Below are 22,708 nucleotides of genomic sequence, written 5' to 3' on the forward strand. Positions count from 1 at the left end.
ATTGCCTGAGAACAATGGGGAAGAAAAAGATCCTATCGGCTCGCATGACCAGTGAGTCGCTGTCATGCTAGGAGGCACCTCCCGGGCTGTGTTATGCTTAATTACGGTTCCAGAGGGGAGTTGTGAGCCGGCCTCGGAGGGGTGTTTGTGAGGTGGAGGTTTAATTGGTAAGGCGCAAGTATATATACGCACATTAGATATATCTTGCGGAACCTGTTAACGAGTCAAGTATTGTCCGTAAATGGGATTCCTCCCCTCACAAGGAAACACAACAAAATAAAAAAAACGCACAAAAGTTATATAACGGGAAATAACAAAAAAATATTAAGAGTACAGAATATAATTAAAATTTTTAACATAATTATTATTATGTATTTGAATACGTCTTAATGTAGATGCTAAACCGAATTTTAGAGAATTTACCTTTATCTATTTATCATTATTTAAAACTGATCCACACGTACATCGTGATTGTTTCTGTAAATAAAAGTTTTTAAATTTAATTTAATTTTCAATAAGTTGGTCAGAAATACCTTTGCAATTTATTTAAAATTAGAAAAAGTGAAGCATAATGAAATCTCTTTGCAAATCAAAGAATTATGTGTGTAACGAAAAATTGTTCTGTTCCTGAAATTCAACACAAAAGAATATTATTTTTTAAATAAATTTATTTACTTATAAATAATTTTTCAAGTGTTTTTTCCTTCATAAATGAAAACAAAATATTTAATTTCATAAAAGAATCAGTTTACGTGTTTTATTAGTTTATAAAACAACTGTTTTATAAATTCCCAGATTGTAAACATGTCTTAATATAATACATTTTTAAACAAATTTTTAGCATTTATAAAATTTCTCGTAAAATCGTTTTAAAAATAATTTCCTCGAGTATTTATTTTTAATATTGTTTTTATTTATAGTCCTATCAACAAAAAGTCATAGCGGCTTATAAATTTAATGCAACTGTACCTCCAAATGTGTAGTCTTGAACAAACTCAGTCTGACAATTTATGAGACGTGTGGTTAAATGAAATCCAACCAACCAACCCAAAAGGTAGATGAGCAATATGTGTGGCCCAAGGACAGCGAAGAGAAAGCTACTGTCCAGTAAATACTATTCATTAGTGCTCAATGGGGCGTCTGTTTGGGTTGGTGCTCATAGGGCACGCAACAGGAGACGGTTCTTGAACTAACAACGACGGCTCAATCTGCGGGTTATCAAAAGGTACCGCACGATAGGTATAGAAGCGGCGTCAGTCATAGCTGGTGTGCCACCGATTGATCTGCAGTTTGGATGAAACATTCTGTTGCTTCAGTGAGTAAGAGGAAAGTGGCTGAGATGTTCAGAGCCTGGAACGACAGGTGGAATGCGGCGAAGACTGGACGGTGGACACACTGGCTCATCAGTGACGTCAGGAGCTGGATAGTGCGGAAGCACGATGATATTAATTTTGAGCTCACCCAGTTTCTATTAGGGCACGGGTGCCTTAAAAATTACATGTACCGTATGAGTAGGAGTACTACGAGATGTACTATGATTGTGTGGAGCAGGATACGGCAGAATACGTAGTGTTTTCAGGCACTAGGAGGAGAGACTTGAGGGCTGCTATGATGAGCCACGGCGCAGTAAAGGTGGATAATGAAATAAGTGTGATGGTGGGTGACAGAGATGTTTGGACGAGAGTGACGAATGAGGTGTCAGCCATAATTAGAAACAAGGCAGCGGTGGAGAGGGGCAGGCAGACTGGAAGACTGCAGTTGACCTGAGCTGGAGAGACCGATAATGAAATAAGTGTGATGGTGGGTGACAGAGATGCTTGGACGAGAGTGACGACTGCGGTGTCAGCCATAAATAGAAACAAGGCAGTGGTGGAGAGGGGCAGGCAGACTGGAAGACTGCAGTTGACCTGAGCTGGAGAGACCGATGCCAGACGGCTATGGTGGCCAGACTTAGCGGGTGGGCGGCGGGGGCTCCTCGGAGTCGTCGTTCGCCGATGATCCCCTGGGGACGTCGCTGTGGTCATTCTAATTTGGTGACAAGAGCGTCCTGGAGGTTGCGCAGGAGATGTGTGCATACCATGTGGATTAGATCTGTCTCTTGCGTAACTAGAGGGGGAGGTTTTTTAGCGGGTGAGAGCCCCGCACTTGCCGTCAGAGCGGGCCTGGTGGCGGCTGGAAGAGTTTTTTCCTCCTCCTACGGAAAAAAAAAAAACAAAGAACCACGGTATCCACGATCTAAAACTTTATTAGGATTTAAACCTGACAATTCTTGACTTCGAAATCAGATGATTAACGATGACGCGTTTACTACTAGATCAACACGGTGGGCGAATTAAATGTCAATTTACTTATTTTCATATATCTTTCTATGTAGGTTATATCTGATACAACATGACATGATAATCATGGCATAATAAATAATACAACGATGATGACAACTTCCTTTAACATAGAAGGTTAAGACTAAAAAAAAATAAAGGCTGAAACGTTCAATTTATTGTGGCAGCTCCATAGGGAAATACTTCTTCTTAGCGACCTCTTTCAACCCCTTTTATACACAGAAATTGTCCACATAAACATATTTGCCATTGTCGTTCTTTCTACGGTTTTACGAGAAAAACTTTTACCCATTCCGTAGGCCCGTAAAAATAAGTAGCTACATCTTGCACCATTTCTTTGAATATAGTTAAAAACACGGTATGCATATTTCACACAGGTTTTACATTTTTTATGTATTTTAATGTAACGTAAACTGATTTTAACAAAAATATTACATTTTTGTTTGTTTTCTTTGTAACACTAATCTGCAAATATAATCACAACAGATAGGGCAAGAATAATTTTAAACTTAAAGATAAAATTATTATTGTTATTAAAACAATATTTATATGTGTCAGTTTATTATTTTTAACCAACTTGAATAAAAGTAAGAGATACTCAATACAACTCTCAATGATATTTTATTACGTCCAAACCTTACTGTTACTCAAATGAACACATTTATACTGATTCTGACATTGTGGAGAAGTAATTGAAGGAATTTTCGTTTAAGGAAAAATTTTATAATGGTGAAAGTACGCCGGACAATATTGGTTGTGGCATTAAGCAACAAGGATGCCGCAAATTAGCCGTTAACAATTTTTGAAAATTATATAATTGATCAGATTTTGTCATTGAAGGGTGCAATAATTATTATTTTTTTCCTGATATGTGTCTTGCAATATTTTTAACTAGTGAATATTAAGCAACCACCTTTTGTTCAATGAGATAAAGATGATATGTATAACATGTAAATGACGCCTTTACAAACTCAGATCATTCCTGAGACGTGTAATTGAACCCCGACCATCAAAGTACAATGGTATCCACTGCCTAGTAATCAAATCCGTATAAGGATTCAAACCTCACAACCTCTAATATTTAATTTAATATGTTTGATCACCTCTGTTCATCTCATTTAATTTTTTTTTTCAAATTTATTGCAAAATTTTTAACAGAAAAAATTTGTTCGTTTTCATACACTGCAAATATATTTGTGATCTTTGTCATGATTGCTTAGAATCTCGTTGTAATAATATAACTGAGTACACCGTAATGATATTATGTTTTTTTTTAAATATGCTTGAAAACGTGAAGTAAATAAGCAATACTTTATTCCAAAAAATATTATTTCCATCTTGATATCAATTTTCTTACTATATTCCTCAGTATTTTCATCTAGGTTTAAGCCTTCCCTTTTGCATTTTTTGCATACTGCTATTTTTCGTAAAATTATTTTTGTTGGCCTGTAATAAACATTATTATTTCATAATATTTAGTATTATTATGAAATAGTATCAAAATAAGTTAATAAAGTAAAGGAAAAAGCCTTATTTACCAATTTTTAGGTTAACTTGCAGCAAGTTGCTGTTATTTTTATTAAACAATTTTAATGTTCAATTATTAAATCCTACAAAATGATAAGTAGTAAATACCCCTTAGAAAACGTATACAACGTTACGACTTTCCTCATTACAATACATCGAGAAGAATATGCATCAGAGTGAAATAGTTGAGCTAGCTATTAATATACATGGCAAAAAGAAAACACAAATTTCTTAACAAATATAGATTAAGATAAAAAAATTAAACATTATAGGTTCTGAGGTAAAAAATCGTAGTAAAAGTTAGTTGTTTTTATAGGGATTTGAATACTATGCAGTAGATACCATAGTATTTTGTTAGTTTGGTTCAGTTAACCACACGTCTCAGGAATGGTCAGCCTGAGTCTGTCACGTACACATGTTAAATGACATGTAAATATTTACGAGTACATAAATCATTAAAAAATACAGGAATTTCTTTTAAAAAAACTAAATAGAATATTGGGCTAATATCAACTAAATCCAAAATAATATATTATTTTTTTAGTAGTTGTAAGTATATTGTACTTTACTTACATGACGTATATATCATCTTCATCTCATTGGGCCGTGGAGGGGTTGCTTATTATTCGCTAGTTTAACATATTGCAACGAACTCATTAGAAAAATATAATTAATAAATAAATAAAAAAATGAATATAATTGTTGCGTTTTCAATAACAGAATTTGATCTAGTTTTATGATTTTCTAAAAATGTTGACTAATTTACGATAACTTAGTTTCTTAACGCAACAACATATAGAGTCCAGCGTACTTTACACCATTATAACATTTTGCTTCTAATGAAAGTTTCTTTAATAAATAAATAATTATATAAAATAAATTATGCATAAAATGGTCTATAAACTTTTAAAGTTTAGCCTAAATTGTACTCGTAAAGTATTCAGGAGTTGTAAGAATGCAACGATGCTAAGTTAAATTTATCCTTATAAGCTAGTAAGGTTAACGGTTTCATTTGTTTTTTTTAACAAGTGTTTTTTTAGCCACTATTTCAAGGAATTAAAAGGGTTTTAGAAATAATTAAAATAATTAAACAAAAGCAATTATTAGGATAATTTGTCTTCTTCTACTTCCAAAATAAAAGTAAGAATAATACATTTATCAATTATATGTGAATTTACGATTGATTTCCTTTCCTAAATAATACTGCATATAATTAAAAAGAAAAACATCTTTGAAAATTTGTGTTTTTCCTTATTCTAATAGCTCAAGTAAACCAAAAAAAAAATAAAAAAATAAAAAATTATTAATAATAATAAATTTAAGGAAAAACAATTCATCACTTTAGATGTTTTGATTTTTGTTTTCAATTAAATAAACCAGTGTATTATCGGAAGTGTAATTTCAACTTCTTCTGTTTATCATTCATGTAAAATAGTAAGTTTTAATAAATATTTTCGATTTATTTCTGTAATTTCAACATTTTGATAGATCGATTGTTTCATTGTGTACTGACAAATGTGTAACATTTTTCTTTTTTGTTTAACCTCCAGGTCCAACGTTAGGTATTGCATCAGAAAATGAGATGAATGATTTTTAGCGTGTGTAAAATCGCCATGGCTGAGCGGGATTCAAACCCGGGATCTCCGGATAAAAGGCCGAGACGCTACCACTCGCGCCACGGAGGCCGGAAAATTTGTAACCTTGGACAATTTCTAAATTTAAAAAAAAATTATCTAAAATGTAAAATTTTATAAAAAATTTAGTAAAAAAATAGTAAATTTCTACCGGGTTAATCTTTAATTATTTTATTTATATGACACAATTTTTAAACGTTAAAATATTGGTTTGCGAAAACATCTATTAAAAAGTCGTATCCAACGAAAAATAATTGCGATAGAATTACTATAAGTCAAATCTAACTCTACACTATTTATGTACCACTAAAGTTTTAAGTTAAAATCCAGCTTTAGGAAGTAAAAATACGTAATATAATTCATGATTTTAAAAAAAAGTAATCATCTGAACTGGGAATTATCACACTTTTTTCTAATAAAAATTTTAAATGTTGTACTAATAAAACATTATTTTTGAAGTTAACTTTTTTTTCTGGTGGAATAAACTTCGTCTAGTTAACGTTTCGTTATAAAATAGAATATTTACAACTACTATAAAATATCCGTATAAAATATTTACAATTGTTGCCGATTTAATATGTATTAAGATATTTTTTTTCAAGCATACTTGTCGAATATAATGATGTTAATAATGTAAGTAAACCATTAAAAATGATACATTGAATGATATTGAATTACAATTATTGTAATTATATCATTCTGTACTAAACGATTGTAGCTGAAAAAACCGGAAACTCATTAAAATTCTTATTCATAATTATTTTGCAATGAAGGGAATATTGTTGTTTTTAAGATCACAATGTATTTATTACTAAGTAATAAAAAAAAATGTTATTTTGGCTTTAGTTGATAGAAGCCCATTATTTTATTTAAACAAGGTTTTTTTAAAATAAATTCCTCTATTTTCCAATGATTTATATACTCATTTAGTAAAACACAACTTTTTCCATATTATTTAATTTTTTATTATTCTCTCCAGTTGTCTGCACTTAAAGCCAATGTCTAAATATCAACATTAATATTACATTATAACCTGAATTAGTTGTCGGATACAAATACTATTGTCGGATAGTTTGACTTTATTGTTTTAATAATTTTATCCTTATAGTTTTACTGCGACTTCATTAATTATTTTTTAGATAACTTAACAATATGTCCCAAACAACCTGCGGTTTTTCATTACAAAGATCAACTCATCTGTTTATTTTCAAGAACGTTTTATTTCTAAAAAAACAATAGGTTATGATTTTTTATTTTTTTTAAACTCTTATTTAAGAAGATCGTATAAGAAAATACTTATATTTTGTATTATAATGATGCAGCATTCCTTACAATTATTCTAAAAACATTTTACAATTTCTAAATTTATATTTTCTTTAAGATGATATGTTTATCCAAAAATCTCTTCTAATATGCTTCAAATTTCTTTCTTTTTCAACTTGTTTCTAACATTCTTGCAATTTTACGTATTATAATCGCAATAAATTTCGGTTTTAAGATTTCATAGAAAATATCCATTTTTGACCATCCCTGAATCCATTTTGACCAGTTTCGGCGTGATGTCTGTATATACGTACGTACGTAAGTATCTCGCATGACTCAAAAACGATTATCCGTAGAATGTTGAAATTTCTGATTGAGGACTGTTTTAACATCAAGTTGTGTTGGATTTTGAATTTTTCTTAACTGAAGTAATAAGCCCTCGTTGAATGCTTTTCAACGATATAAGTGATACTTACTTACATTGGTTCCAGATTTATAGCCAAATAAGATTTTAATTAATGAAATATTTGGATCTTACAAGGGGAAGATACTTCGGTTCGAATCAGACTTCATCTCCTTTTTTTTGTGTATCTTTTTTTTAATTTAAATATATTGATTTATTAATAATTATTAACTTCTGATTGTAAAAAATACTTTTACGATAAACAATAATCAATAAAAACCATAAAAAATATATGAAAAAATATCAGAAGTTATTAATGAAATAAAAGTTTCTGTATTTTTCATTTAAAAAAAATATGTATATATTTAATTTAATAAGCGTACATGGAAGTCATGTGGTGTTCACATCAGATGTTTTAACTATAAAGATTTTCAATTGCATACATATTAGCTTTTTTATTCGATTTCGATATTAAGTACTCATTATCTTAATTTGTATGCTTTCCATTACATTTAATAGTGTGATTAATAGTAGTAGAATAGTAATTAGAAATTAAAAAGTCAAAAAAAAAATAAAAATAAAATGAAATAAAACAATTTAAAAAAGAAAATAAAGAAATTTTAAAAACTTTTTTAAAAATTTAATTTTTTTTAAATTTTCTAATATAATGACAACAGGGGTTTTATCAAAGCAAAAGTAGAAATATTGATACAAATTCAGAAGCAAACAACAATAGATAAAAATAAGAAGAATAAAATAAAATTGATAGAGCAAAGAGGAAGAGAACACAGCAAAAGGTTGAAAAACTATTAGGAAAAAAGAAAACAATAAAACGTGAAGTAGTTTTGTTTATGCGAACCTCTCTCAACAACCTTATACCCAAAAGAAAAAAAAAATGTTATTAGATTACACTTTTAAATATAAAAATGATTATATCAATATTTTCTTTTAAATAAATTGTATAATACTTACATTTTTAGCAATCCTTTTCATCTGTCTACTGCCTTTCCACCACGTAATAACTGCTTCAGGTCTGGAACCAAATGCCTTGCATTCCACATCGTATCTTTTGTCAGCTGATATAGCTTGTTCCTTTGTAACGATTTGTACCGACAACGGTTTTACTGTAACAAAAACCAAAATAACAATAATAATAAACGTTATGTATTAGATGTCATAATACAACTAATAAAGTTAGCTTAGTTTAAAAAATAAGATTTTTAAATTATAAAAAGTTTCTGAAAGGAGTGAACTTTCCTTTTAAAGCAGGTCTGTTTAATTGCTTCATATCAGTGACTGTCTTAATATATCTGATAACAAAAGAGTTTAATCGTTTTACTTAGCTTAAAAACAGTGCGGACCTCATACATCCCAATGAAATGTTTTTGCACTGGAGCACTGTGAAGTGACTGTATCTTTCTCTAAGAGAAGGAAAAGATTGTCTAAAATTTAATGGAATTTTTCTTTGCTTTACAACCCTTCTTCAGTCTTTAATTAATTCACATTGAAAATATTTACGTATTATCTTTATTAAACTCTTAAGTAGGATATATTTGCAGAGAAGTAACCTCAACAGTACCCATTCATTTTTAGCTTATTAAATCTGTTTATTATAAGATTATTTTTATGTGTTTTCACATAAAATCCCCAGAGAAAATATAATTACTCTAGCGATGGTAAATATATGTTGATCGTAAATAGATCCTCATACCATAGGCAGGTATAAAAATGAACAAGGATGGATCAATAAAGGATCGACATTAATAGAAAAATATACCACTAATTACTTCCTTTTTTTGTATTTAATTCTCCAGTTTGTATTAGTACCTCTACTACACGTGTGTGCGCGTGCACACACTCCCAAAATATATATATATATATATATATATATATATATATATATACGTGTGTGTATCTGTTTTAAGTAAGATAAAATAACTGAAATTATTTTCAATAATTATTCTGGAATATATATATAACAAATAATCTGAAAAGCGTTCAAAACAGATAATTATTTGCACCGTTTAAACCTATACTCCATCTCATACGCAGTAAATGGATTCATTATTTTGTACTTAATGGAAATCAAGTAAATTAATTATTATATCATTTTGATTGTACAGCAGTAATTTATCTGTTTCAATAATTTCTTAATTGCTAATTCATAGATACTCGAATTTAATTGAATAAAATATATTTTCAATTTTAGGTAGATTTCATAAGAAAGCAACCTATTGTAACGGAAATGTGATTCGACTTTCGGAAAATTTCGGCATATCTTCTGTGTTTCACATTCCCCAGACTTTAAAACCACCGTCAGTTGTAAAGTTTATATATGTATATTTCACTTTCTTGTGGCTACGATAACCGCCGTAATTTTCCGCCGATCACTTTCAAATTTATACATAAAATATAAAGATCCAAAATCTCAGTCGAGTTCATTAATGGGAAAAATTGGACAAGGGGGTGGAAATGGGGTGGCTTTTGTGAAAAAACAAAATATTGCTATAACTTTCCTATTAAGTAAAATATCGAATAAGTTTAAAGTTTCTACTATTCTTTGGATAAGGGTCTAAAATTTATTTAAGTAAAATTGTTTAATATCACCAACCATTGGCCTAGGGAGTGGAAAAAACGGGATTTCGGAGACAAAAACTTATACCCCCCGTAATAGGCACAAAATCAAATCGGTTTAAAGTGGTCGTTAGTCCTGTAAACATTATCTAAAACTCTTGCTTGAAACAAAAAATTTATATGATCAACCCTAAGGCAAGGGATGATCAAAATATTGCTGGAATTGTATGATTTTTCCTATTAAGTAAAATATGTAATTCGTTTAAAGGTCCTACTATTCTTTGGATAAGGGCCTAAAACTTATCTAAGTAAAGTTTTTTGAAATCACCAATCATTAGCCCAGGGGGTGGAAAAATAGGGTTTCGAAGACAGAAACCCATATCATATCTCCTTTAATAGCCACAGAATCTAATCGGTTTAAGTGGTCTTCTCTGAACTCCTCTAAACATAAACATTTGTTTGAAACAAGTTTTGTTTGGTATGACCAAGCCTTACGGCAAGGGATGACCCAAATGTTACTGGAATTATAAGAGGATGGGGCTTTTTGTATGCTAAACATATGAAACGTTTTACACATGCAACCTTTGTTGTATTGAGTAAATTTAAAGTTTTTCTTAACTTTAAGTTGCAGATTTTTTTATTTCCTTCTTAGCAACCGTTAAATCTACCACCGCCTTCCGGCGTGCCGAAAGGTATATTTGAAATAAGTGATGATGTATATATATATATTTTAGTAATTACATGTTCAACAAACCACCAGTAAGTTCAAAGTACCAGTAAGTTCAAAAAGATTGTACTTAATTTCAATTCATTTCCGTACTTTAGTTGAGGGTTGCTTACAGAATATTTTGTACCGGCTTTTGAAAATATCATCTTGATTACGCTAATTCTATTCCACTACTTTGACGGTGTGATAATTCAGTTAAACCGTTGTACCAATGGTTTAATAAGTAATATAAGAAATAAGTAATTTTTTATTTATTTTTTTAGATCTTTCATGTTAAAGACTGTTTTTTTTAATTTTAATTTTATTTTTTAAGTTTTTAAAATAATACAGCGCTTTTAAGTACAGCATGTGTTTAATTGCTCAGTTTAAAATGAAAATGTATTTTGTTATGTTAGAAAGAGCGGGAAGTTAAAGAAAGAAAGAGAGAGAAATAACTTCTGCTCCATATAATGCAATTTAAAATCATTATTAAATTTTGCTGGGACGCTAACGAAGGTTTTGCGAAAGAGCTTAGCAATATTGCGTTGCATTATGGAAATTCTGAGCGGAAGGAAAGCAGTGTAGTATAGCATTGTAGGTAACAAGGTAGGGAACGGTATATTTAAGGTAACACAGTTGTGGATGTGGATTTACAAACAAACTACAGACCTGGTTGGCTAATGAGAAGGTTGGGCCCCCTAACGAGAGCCCAATCTAATAACACTTGCCGCGAGGTGCTAATTGCTAGTACTTTGTCCCTCGGTTCAAAAAAAAAAAAGAAATATAAAAAAAAGAAAAGTAGACGCTTATCCCGCGGGAACACTAGTTGCACTGTTGTCGACTCGGTTTTACTCTACTCAACGTTTTTACTGTGGCTGTAGCACACGCGATCACATGTAATTAGCTTTGTTTTACACTTTGATGTTAAAGTACGACGCGATGAACATGTGTCTTTTTTCATTCAACCCGAAGAATGAGACGAGAGTTTTCTACCGTATAATTTACTAAGTGCTTTCAACATTACATTAAATTAAACTTAATTAAAACGAAGTCTAATTTTATTGATGAGTTGTAAAGTTTACAAATATCTGTAAGTATCTTATATAATTTACTTCTAAATTTGTTTGCAGAAAACAGTTCATTTTATATTATATATATATTTTTTTATAAATAAAAGTTATTTAGACCGTATATTGAATAATTTTTTGAAGAAGTTATTTATAATCTGAAATCATTATTCTTCTCAAAAGACCGTTTACAAAAAATAAAAAAAAAATCATCAGTCAAAACTTCTGAAGTCATTATTTTTAAAAAATTTAAATTTTAAATGAAGATAAAAACTAAAAATTAACAATAAATAGTTTTGATTTAACCCAAAAAAAAGATAGAAAGTAATCTTCAATCTCAATTGAAACCTCCAATTCTGATTGACAACAACGACTTAGTAGTGCATGCCTCTTCATAGGTTGCATAGATACAACTAATCTCAAGAAAGAAATTAATATTAACTTTAAAACAATGATAGAAACATTCCAACCGTGAAAAGGTTTTACCGAATTAAAATTTTTGCATAAAATTGTTTAACTAATTTAAAATTCAAACAGGTTATTGTATATTTCTCCATATTATTATTCAACAATGAAATTTCCCTATTTTAGTATTCCATGGATTTCCTTGATATGAGGCTGTTTGATTGCAGAGAGATCTATAAAAATATACACACGTAAAGAAAGAGAATATTTTTTCAGATTATATAAAATTTTAAAATTGATAAAACTGACGAGTTTGTTGAAATGATGCCCAACATTCAGTGATGGTGACAAGGAACGTGTTGTAAACATCGCCGCCTGACGCAGCCAACGCCGATCGCCAACTATTTTCCACCAAATATGATTCCAAGTGATAACGGGCTGTTCCCCTGTGTTTTTTTATTACGCTCTTTAGCCGATCCACCACATGCATTCAACTTATTTAGTATTAGCCGCAGATTTTGGATCGAGAAAGTTGAATTTATGATGTACAGTGAAATGTGCAAACCCCGTTTTTTTTTAATTCGTCTGACTGGTAATTTTCCAGGAATCTAATGTAAAGGTACTACACGGTATGATGTGCAGTTTTGTTTATTTCAAGAAAGTTTTCGCACTTCTGTCAGGTACTTTCCACTAAGAAACGGACGCCTGTTTCGTAGCACAATCCATCGAGAATACCCACTGTTGTAGTACAGTTTGCTCGGCACTGCTTTTACGTTTTGAAAATTGCCTTTCTATTTCTACGAATTAGAAAGATACACCTCTAATTTTTTCCACTCTTTTTTTCAACTGAAAAAAACACATTTCTTGGACGTAAATTTTCCAGTCTAAAGGAGTTTTATTATATATATATATATATATATATATATATATAATTGTTTTGCACACCATTTAACCGAACTCAATTCTTCACATCAACAATTAAAAAAGCACTCTACCTTAGTTAATGATATTTTGGTGTCTTTAAACCAAATTCCAACCCAGAGACATATTTTTTCCGACATGATTTAACGTTACATTTCCAAAATGGGATTTCCTTATCAAAATACAAACACACTACGTACTTGTTAATCGCATTGCTTAGTGCCGGAAATAAATGTTTTACTTATAGCAAAGTGACAGCTTCTTCTTCCGTTTCGGGCAAATCCCATATCAACAGTATGTAGCTCATCATAACAAAACAATGGAAATACAACATCAAATTGAACATTAAATCACACAACCGAGTTAGATAGGCACGAGACTGACGACAGTTAGAAAATGCAGGGCGCTGACTGTGCTACGTTGGTCGAAAGGGAGAGATTTACCGGGAAGCAACATTATTCATGTCAATGGTGTTCGAGAACATGCAAAAAGAAGAAAGTTCTTGAAATTTTAATCATAAGAAATTGAACCTTTGTTAACTTTAAAAACAAAAACAACGTAAAAACTAGATAGTACTTACAATATTAAAATACCAAAATGTTTGCTTTATTAATGATAAAGTAATTTTCTGAAGTAGTTAATTCCTCGTAAATTTTTTTAAAAACATCTTTTATAATACATTCATTCTGTGATCAGTACCCAAGCAATGATGGGAAATAGTCGATTTTCTGGTTTCTATACTCAAAACGAGCAAAAAGCATTTTTATTCTAGTTTCGATCTTTCTATCAATTGGCCGTATGTACCCTGTGCTGTAATAATTGTCTTTCAAAATCAATCTTATAAATAGTTATTCTCTAGAATCTTTGTTGTACCGTTTTAAGGACAAAGGTCAATTTCACGACGTAGCCACGTAAGGTGGGTACGTCGGGGAAGAATATGAAAAAGTTGTGGTTTTTTATAATATAATTTTCTTCCGGCTGAACAGAGGGAAAATTAAATTTTTACTAATTTTCCTAAGCATATGTATAAAATTTGCAATATAAAATATGCAGTGGTCATTATTTTCATTATTTGAATGTATTGAGTGATTTAAAACTGCCTAGCATAATATCGGGAGATGATTTAGGGCACTAATCTTCACATAGACCACAAAATACTGGTCCTGAAATGCTTTGTTTTTGAGGTACAGTTGGTAAAATATTTAGCAATATATTCTGTTTCAAAGGTAAAATGAAGCCGTACTGAAATTCTTGGGTCTCAGCTTAAGGAAAACTTTTGGCGTTTAAATAAACATAAAATTAATTAAAACTAATTACAGAACTACAATTCTAGCGGTTTCTGAAAAAAACTGTTGCAAAATCTAAAAAAAAATTTGATTCGACAAAACTACATTGTGATTTGTTGCAAATTAAGATTTTTTAAAATCGCCATTACAAAATAAAAATTGTTAAGTTTATTACTGAAAAAAATAACCTAAATAAAATCAATAAAAGAATTCAAAAATACAAAAATTAGAATTTAATTCAAAGCAAAACAGATCAGTGTTGCAGAAAACGTGGAAATTTTAAATAAAATCTTTCTTCATAATACTAAAATAATTAAAAATAGACTCAGCTAAGATTGTTATTTCAAATATTTTATGATAAATTATGACAAATTATCTTAATTTAACATTAAACTTGTAATATATATTTTTTTTTTTAGTTCTCCCGCTCCCTTGGGTCGGCTCAACAATGAAGTATTTCTCAGCCAAGGGGATTGTCCTTGCGACTGTAATGAGCCTCCTTGCCTACCGGCAGTACGTCCAGCATGGCAGGTAGGCTCACCGGTACCGGATCTTTTCCTTATTTTCACCTTGCATATGCCTCTAACCGCTAAGGTCAGGGATACCGGGCCTGGCTATGCTGTTCCCGGGCCCTGCTCCAGCAGCCGGGTCTCGGTCTTATGTTTTTTTTTCTAAAAGTAACTCCTCCCACTTCTTGTAATCCACTTCCTTTGCTCGTACAACCTCACCCACGAATCTCTCTATTGTCAGCCATTCCTCTTTACCTCTCAGCATATACTTTGTTGTAGTTTCCGGGGTAATCTCTTGTATGTTATATCTCCCAACGTGCACATTCAAAAACGGTGTGGTAAGGTCCTCTTGACCGCAGTACTTACAATTTGGGAGCTCCCTTCTTCTAAACCTGTGTAAGTATACACCAAATCCTCCGTGACCAGAAAGGAATTGAGTCAGGTAGTACCCCGTGTCGCGGCGTCGTGTTTTCTCCCCAGCCTCGGTCCTATCTCAGGAATACCACGCCCTAGTTGCAGCGGCGTTCCAGTTCTCTTGCCATTCTTGTAGCAAGAGATTAGCGGCATCTTGTACAGACAAGATGTATGTACAAATGTTACCCAAATGTGCTACCCAAATTTGAGGGCACGGACAGCCCTCACATTTGGGTAGCCCGTAACTGGATCGGCGGTACGTCGGCAAGGACTCCTGCCGATACCGTTCGGTACGCCGCCACGATTCTTAAATTCATTCGTCTCTGCAGTGATATCATCTTCATATTCCTCTTGTTGTTTAGTGCCGAAAACCAGACAGGCACTGCATACAATACTATATATATATATATATATATATATATATATTTTATTTTTTAACTTGTTTAAAAAATTTGTAATAAAAAATGTTAATCTTATTTTCTTAACTTACATATGCAGGATCGCACATAATCCTGCAATTATATAATAATAATTTACGGAATAATTTTACGTAACGCTGGTTTGTTATGTTTAAGTAAAGTAATCTATATTTTTTAATTACATCTACTAGATGTATATTTAAGCATACATGCTGGAAGAAACTTGAGGTGTGAGTGGAAATAATTCTCTTGATTAAGTTATTAAGTTGATTGTAATATAAAATTTTAGTTTTATTTATAATGCCGAACATTAGTTTTAAGAGTTGAGTTTTAAGAAACCTTTAAAATTACTAAATTTTAAATAACTTCTTTATTCTTGTAATTATTTTTAAATTATAAATAAAATACAGAAGTAATTGTGAAACATTAATAATATTCTTATATTTAACAATTATTATTTAACAAAACCATCAATAATATACAATTCTGTAAATATAACATATTTTCAACAAACTCATAAATAAAGTTTATTATTTCATTTTCATTATGTTTTAAATCTGAGACTAATCTTTTGAAGATAAATATCACGTGTTTTAACTATTTAAAGCTGGTAGTACCAAAAGCATGGTGTGAAGCTATGGGGACCATCATGCGGTATTTCCTTGAGGCGAGCTGTTAGTTAATAATTCATCAAAGTTCTGAGCTCAGCAAATCTTACTCAACTTTCTAACAATGCTTGTATTAACTGAATTACCAACCCTAAAGACTGAATAACCAACCCTAAAGACATATATGATATAAAAATTTAAATTTTATATGTTTATAAAAATTTACCTTTTTTATAATTACCATCTAGTTTAAAGCTTTATTATTAATATATCTCTGTCCATTATTGTTACATAGTTTTTGTTTGATACTTTTACTAACAGAATCTGAGGGTTCTTATATTCTAAGAACGTAGTATGAAAGACCTTTTCGATACATTATTAATTGTAGCGACTGGCAATTTTTACAGCAACCTTTATAAATTTAATTAATTAATTACATATTTTTAATTCACCAGAAAATTAAAAATCGAGAAGGAATCAATTAAATCAGTAAAACTTAAATTTATACATATAAAATAAACTGTTTGCAATATTTTGATTTTAAGATTTATACTCCAATAAGAAAATGCTCGTAAATTAAAAAAAAAACCTTATATTTCATTTGAAATATTCTAGATATAAAATAAGTTCCTGATATTTTAGCAGCTGCCTACGATATAAAGTAAAAGATTCATGCTGGGAACGCTGGCAGTTCTGATTTTCTGTATATTTATGTTTTAAATAAAAGTAAATTCGTCAGAAACAAATTCAGTTATACCAACAAAGTTTGGTACTCAATTTTAAATAATCTCCCAACTTAATATTAAATAAAATTTCGAAAACTTATTATTATTACAGTAATATTATTTTTTATCCAACTTGGTACAAAGAAGTGGTAATATATTTAACTGTTATGTATGTTTGTTTCCTTCTATTTCTTCACATATCCAACAAATTACAACCAACTTTTGGGTAGAAATAGGTCTGGTCTAGAAGTTACACAGTCTATCTTAAATTGTCTTACGTACAAGTAGTAGAAGGGTGGCGGTACACTGAAGGAAAAATTTTAAACATTACGTTATTTTTAATAATGATGGAATTTGATAAACCAATATAAAAGGAATACTTTTTGCCTCTTGCGATTTTTTCGAAAAATTCATCATTCTCTAAATATAAGCGAAAAATGTGCTCAGCAAAAGTAAGAATTAATACGTCGTGGCTAGCACATACATGCGTGCAACGCATGTACATTATCATTCAGTAACATTTAAATTTTTATTTAAGTAGCACAGCATTTGTAAAAAATAAAACAATATATACCAGTATCGTATCGAGATGATCAGTATATTCAATGGTTAAGTTGTGGAAACAACAATAAAGCGCTAAATAAAATAATTATTAAAAAACAGAAAACCGACTACTAATTGTATACATCACCCTAGAATAATAATGAAAAAGGACAAAAAATAGTTAAATAAGATTTCTTTCTTTTCATACATTTTTTTCAAAATATAACATGTTTAAAATTAAAATAAAACTTTCACAAAATAGAGCATGTTTAAAACAAGTGGGTCAGCGATATGAAATTTAATATTACTTGCACGTTTTAAGTTGCAGTCAAGTGCCTGAGTAAACTAAATGAGATGGTGACTTTAATGGAATCAACTTTTTAAGACTAACAGGCACCCGAGTACAAAATAAAATGTAGAAGTAACATTAAATTTCACATTACTGTCTAACTTACTGTTCGGACCACGGTGCTTTTTGGGATAGGTTGGCTCGCTTCGGCCTGGCTGATTCGGGTGTGTGTCCGTGGTGTGTGGCATATTAGATAATATTAGGGTGTGTGTCCGTGGTGTGTGGCATATTCATGATTTATATATCTATCATTGGCATGATGAAAAACGATTAGAGGTAGTGAGGCAGCTTGGAGATATTTTAGATTTTTTTGTCTATTTTAGATTTAAATGTTAATTAGAAATTTCGGGCCGAATGTTCAACTGGGGAGAACTTCATGAAATATTTGGTTCTTCGCGAGTTGCTTAGGGTGCGTAGGCTGGGGAGTTCGAGTTATTCCGGTGGTTAAGGATCTGTTGGGCGTTCTCTTGTCTTCAAGATAGACGCGCCCTACTTTTGTTTATGTTCTGTTATTCGTGAGGTTCGTTTTATTTCGTTGATAATGCTACAAGTCAAAATTTTAAAATTTAATTTCTGCTCAGATCTGTTCGTTTGAGTATTTTGTTTTGTGTTTGTTGACTGTACGTTCTTACGCCGATGGAAATGCCATTCGTGGCATTGACATCGGTGGCATCGTGACGTAGGCCGAACTATTAACTGAGAGATGTTATTCAGTCTGTATGTTCGGAAGATGACCTCCGTTAAAGTCCATCAGGGATACGGTACGTTGGGGAGGGCTTGGAATCGTCATATGGCGGGATGTTCCCCTTCGGGGGTCAGTATCCTGAGAAAAAGCCTGTAAGAAAAGAAAGAAAAATTTGTAACTAATTTGTGTACGATTTTATAATTTTTATAGGTAGATATCTATAATGAGTAGATTCTACCGTATCGGACGCATAGGGCTGTGAATGTCATCACCAAGTGGGTGGAAGAAAAGAGGTTCTGCTCGGCGGCCTTTTTGGATGTTCAGCAGGTTTTGAGAAGGTCTGATTGGACTTCTCCATGAACTAAAACACAGCACTCCTGAACCTTTTTTCAGGTCTAGACGTGTTCGGCAGGTGGCTAATTGTTTTGTTTTTACTTTTCTTTGACTTGTAATAATACTTGACTTTTTTATTTTTTTGTTACGGATTTTCGTACTTTTTATGAATTGAATCTGTGCAGTGCATTTATAGAAGTGAACTATTGTCTTATATTTATATCATATTTGAACTATGGTATTACGTAAGTATGTTTTATTGGAAATTCCTAATAAAGCGCTTTTTGTAATTTTCTATTTACTTATGCTTCCTCTTTGAACCGATTGTAAATAAACGAATTGTGATAAAAAAGTAAATAGCTAAAAAAAATTATTATTATTTTACTTCAGATTTCGTGAAGACTGTTGTTTAATGATTTATAAATATATTTGTAATTATTTTAGTAAAGTTTTATTTATTAGCTAAATTCCTAAGCATTTAACAAAATTAATTTTCCTTTTTTTTAAATACGACTTTCAAATCAATGTATGTGCGATTTATAATAATTAGAAATCTATAACATTGTACTAATAAAATAATTCAATGATTAGTTTGAATGACACTGTATGGTTTGTAGAACTACGTGTGAGTGACGCAATTTGGTTTAACCTTTATTTTACAAAAAAATTTTATATAAAATGAAAAGGAAAATAACTTAAAAACTCATTGTGATAAGGAAACAAATTTTTAAGCCCTATTCCAATGCCGGAAAATTTTAATTACATTTTTGTCAACTACTCTTTAATGTTTAAAACCAACTCAAAAGACATCGTTTTGTAAAAAGTATTTTATCTTTTTTTTGGTGGAAAGTTTTGGTAAAATTCTATGAAATTATATCATAATGCATAGTTTTTTCTAATCTGAATTACGGTACTCTTCCATAATACAAAATGTATTAAAATATGACATAAAAGCATTCTATAAAATATTTTACCCCAGAATAGATGATCTATCAGATTATAGTAAGAACGACGAAATTTAGCACAGATGAATTTGAAAACATTGTCGATGGAGAATAAACTCAAGAGGGTTCAAAATATGTATTTTAAAACTCTACCTTTGTTTAAAAACATGGATCGATGTTAACCTTAAAATTTAATGAAAAAAACCTCATTCATGAAGTATGTAGGTTTTATTAAATATTGATATTTCAGTTAAACATTGTGTAACTTTCATTTCGTAAAACGAAATAACAGAATTAAAATCAATATTTTCATACGTACTTTCAATTCAATGATTTTTTTTTACGATCTTTAATTACTTTAAAAAAATGAGTAACAAATTTTCCGTAGTAATAATATAGAAAATTTCTAAACAGAATAATTTCTTTTATAAACCATGACGTTTATATACTGGTTAAAAAAATCCACAATCGTAATGTTTATAAAAAACTAGAAATGAATATTACAGGTTCTTCTTCAAAAAAGACCTTCCTTCGCTTTGCCTTCAGTAATTAATGATGTATATATTCTACTTTCAATAATTTTTTTAAAGATAATTTTTATATAACCTAGTAATAAATTTTATCAGAATTTTTTTTTTAGCATAATTTATCATTTACTTAAATTAAGACTGATCCGTAAAGTGTTTAGCATTACCTTGGTTTGACTTGAGAGTTCTGGTTAAGATTTGTCTAAGAAGAAATTTCTTATTTACATTTGTTAGTTTATATTTGTTTTGTGTATATGTAATGTTTCCTTATACTTTAAGCTCATTTTTAAGTCACTGATTGAACGAAAAGTAGCAGTATTAACATAATTTTTTTATGCGTGTTACTGTAATTAAGGTGCGGGTTCGTGTAAAACCAACACTAAAAGCTGATGTTTTTCTTTTCTAAATAAAGTTTCAGTCGATATAAAGATTAATTTTGGAAGAAACTTTATTACTCATATATTTATATATATATATATATATATATATATATATATATATATATAATAGATATATATATATATATATATATATGAAAGATTTTACCAATCGAATTTAACGATAAAAATCGAGAGTTACACTTACAAAGTAATAAGTGCAATATTACATCACGGATTTTTGATTGTTAAAGGTCATTATACTAGTTTTATTAGAAAGGAAAAATATTGTTTGAAGTGAATGATATGACTAGAAAAAAAAATTTAATTTGAAATACAATTACAAAACTATTACAGGCCCGATTTTATTTATATATGTAATACATATCACATTTACAGAAATAATACAATTCTTATGACTATTCGTTGTTTGATAAATGAAGAAAAACCGGTAAGATTTTTGTAACAAATTAAATTTTTTTTTGCTTATTATATGGAACGCTTAAACCCTTTATTTATTATTGTATGTCTACCATCTTTACATCTGTTTAATAAGATTTTTGAAGTGAAAACTTCTTTAGGCGCGTTGTGTCAGAATTTTTTGTACATACGAATTACATGTGAACATGGGAAAAAAATCGCTAACTCGTAATCAAAATCTGTAACGTAACGCAAGACGCTAAGTATATATATGATAGAGAAAAAGACATAGGTCGAGAATATATATGAGTGTATAGTATAATATGTAGTAGCAGAGGATGGTGGGAGGTGGAAGAACTAACTGCCGGTGATTCACTCTAATTCTCTCTCTTTATCGCTGATAATAATAAAAAAAAATAATAATTTTTTTTAATTTACTGTAAATGACACATATTATAACATTTTTTATTGATTTTGGATAGCATATGTGAAGATTTTCAACACCTAATTTTATCCATTAAAAAAAATCATTAACCTTGAAAATATTGTCGGTAAAGATTGCTGAAAAAATACTTAATACGAAATATTTTAGTCCTGTAATTCTGTGGCGGCGAATTTCGCTCGCGCTATTATCTCAATAACGGTGGCCGCTAAACGCATGGGACTAGAAATTATCGTTCCGGGTGATCTCAAAGCATCCGTTTGGGTTAAACCTTTCAAAATCGTGTTAAAAATGGCCTAGGACACGCAGTTTTCGAGATACGCCCTTTTTTTATTTAACGAAAGATATGTCTGAGAAATCCCATTTCATATGTAAAATATAAATAAAATAACATCAGTTATAATAATAACTGAATAATTAGCTATCAGAACTATAAAAAATTCAAAATCAGTAACACCCGCTTTCGCTGAAATTAATTATGACTGATTGATGCATAACATCATTGTAAATTTACATCAATAACTGAGTAGCTGTTAGATTATGAAAACCAACAATAATTTTGAAGTTTGAATCGTAAATAATGATGAATGCATATAATAAATAATGATCAATAATATACACACACATCGCTGAAAGTAATGATGACCTACATCGTCATCATAAATTTAAAATTAATCATGCTGTTTGTAGTTATATGTTTTACTATGAATTTTTCAGTAAATCAACTGTTTCAACATATGAACACTCATTCTTCATTGAAAGTAGCCGTTCCTTAATGTATTCTAATAAACCCGTGAAAAGAGACGTGGAGGTTCAATAGCCAATTTCTTTGTTGGTTCTTTGTTGTAATTTTGGAGCATCTTAAACCCGTGCTTTATTACCTATTTTGCTGTAAATCCACTGTTTTAGCGTGAAAATTTAACTCCAAACAGGGGATAATCTTGGAAAACACACGTTCAAATTGTGCGTCAAATTGGTTCTAGGAGTCGAAGGTTAAAGTGGCTATTAAATGCAAACATTATGTGCTATATATTAATTCGAAACGATTGCAATCCCATACAAGTTTTCACTTCGGCCGTGTGATCTTAAGCACACATATTTTTTTGTTATTGTTATTATTATTATTAAAGTAACTAGCCAAATGAAGAGAAACAAGTAATTTGTCTACATGTGATGAAGTTACAAAAGTTAACATTAAAAAGTCTTAATTCTTATTCTTCAGTTTAGGTGTTTTTTATCTATCCTTTCAAATCTTTCCATTAAATCCATCTCAAGCCAGGCACTTTTT

General features: G+C 30.3%; 1 protein-coding gene across 1 annotated transcript in view; it reads right to left on the reverse strand.

Moving 5' to 3' along the window:
• The window catches only part of side-IV (sidestep IV transmembrane protein), a 430,043-nt gene that overhangs the window by 235,922 nt on the left and 171,413 nt on the right, over positions 1-22,708 (reverse strand). Inside the window, exon 5 of the mRNA XM_075365383.1 lies at positions 8,139-8,290. Within this exon, the coding sequence (XP_075221498.1) occupies positions 8,139-8,290 (152 nt within the window). The remainder of the gene's footprint in view (positions 1-8,138; positions 8,291-22,708) is intronic.

The sequence above is a fragment of the Lycorma delicatula genome, chromosome 5 (assembly GCF_047948215.1).
Source record: "Lycorma delicatula isolate Av1 chromosome 5, ASM4794821v1, whole genome shotgun sequence".
NCBI lineage: Eukaryota > Metazoa > Arthropoda > Insecta > Hemiptera > Fulgoridae > Lycorma > Lycorma delicatula.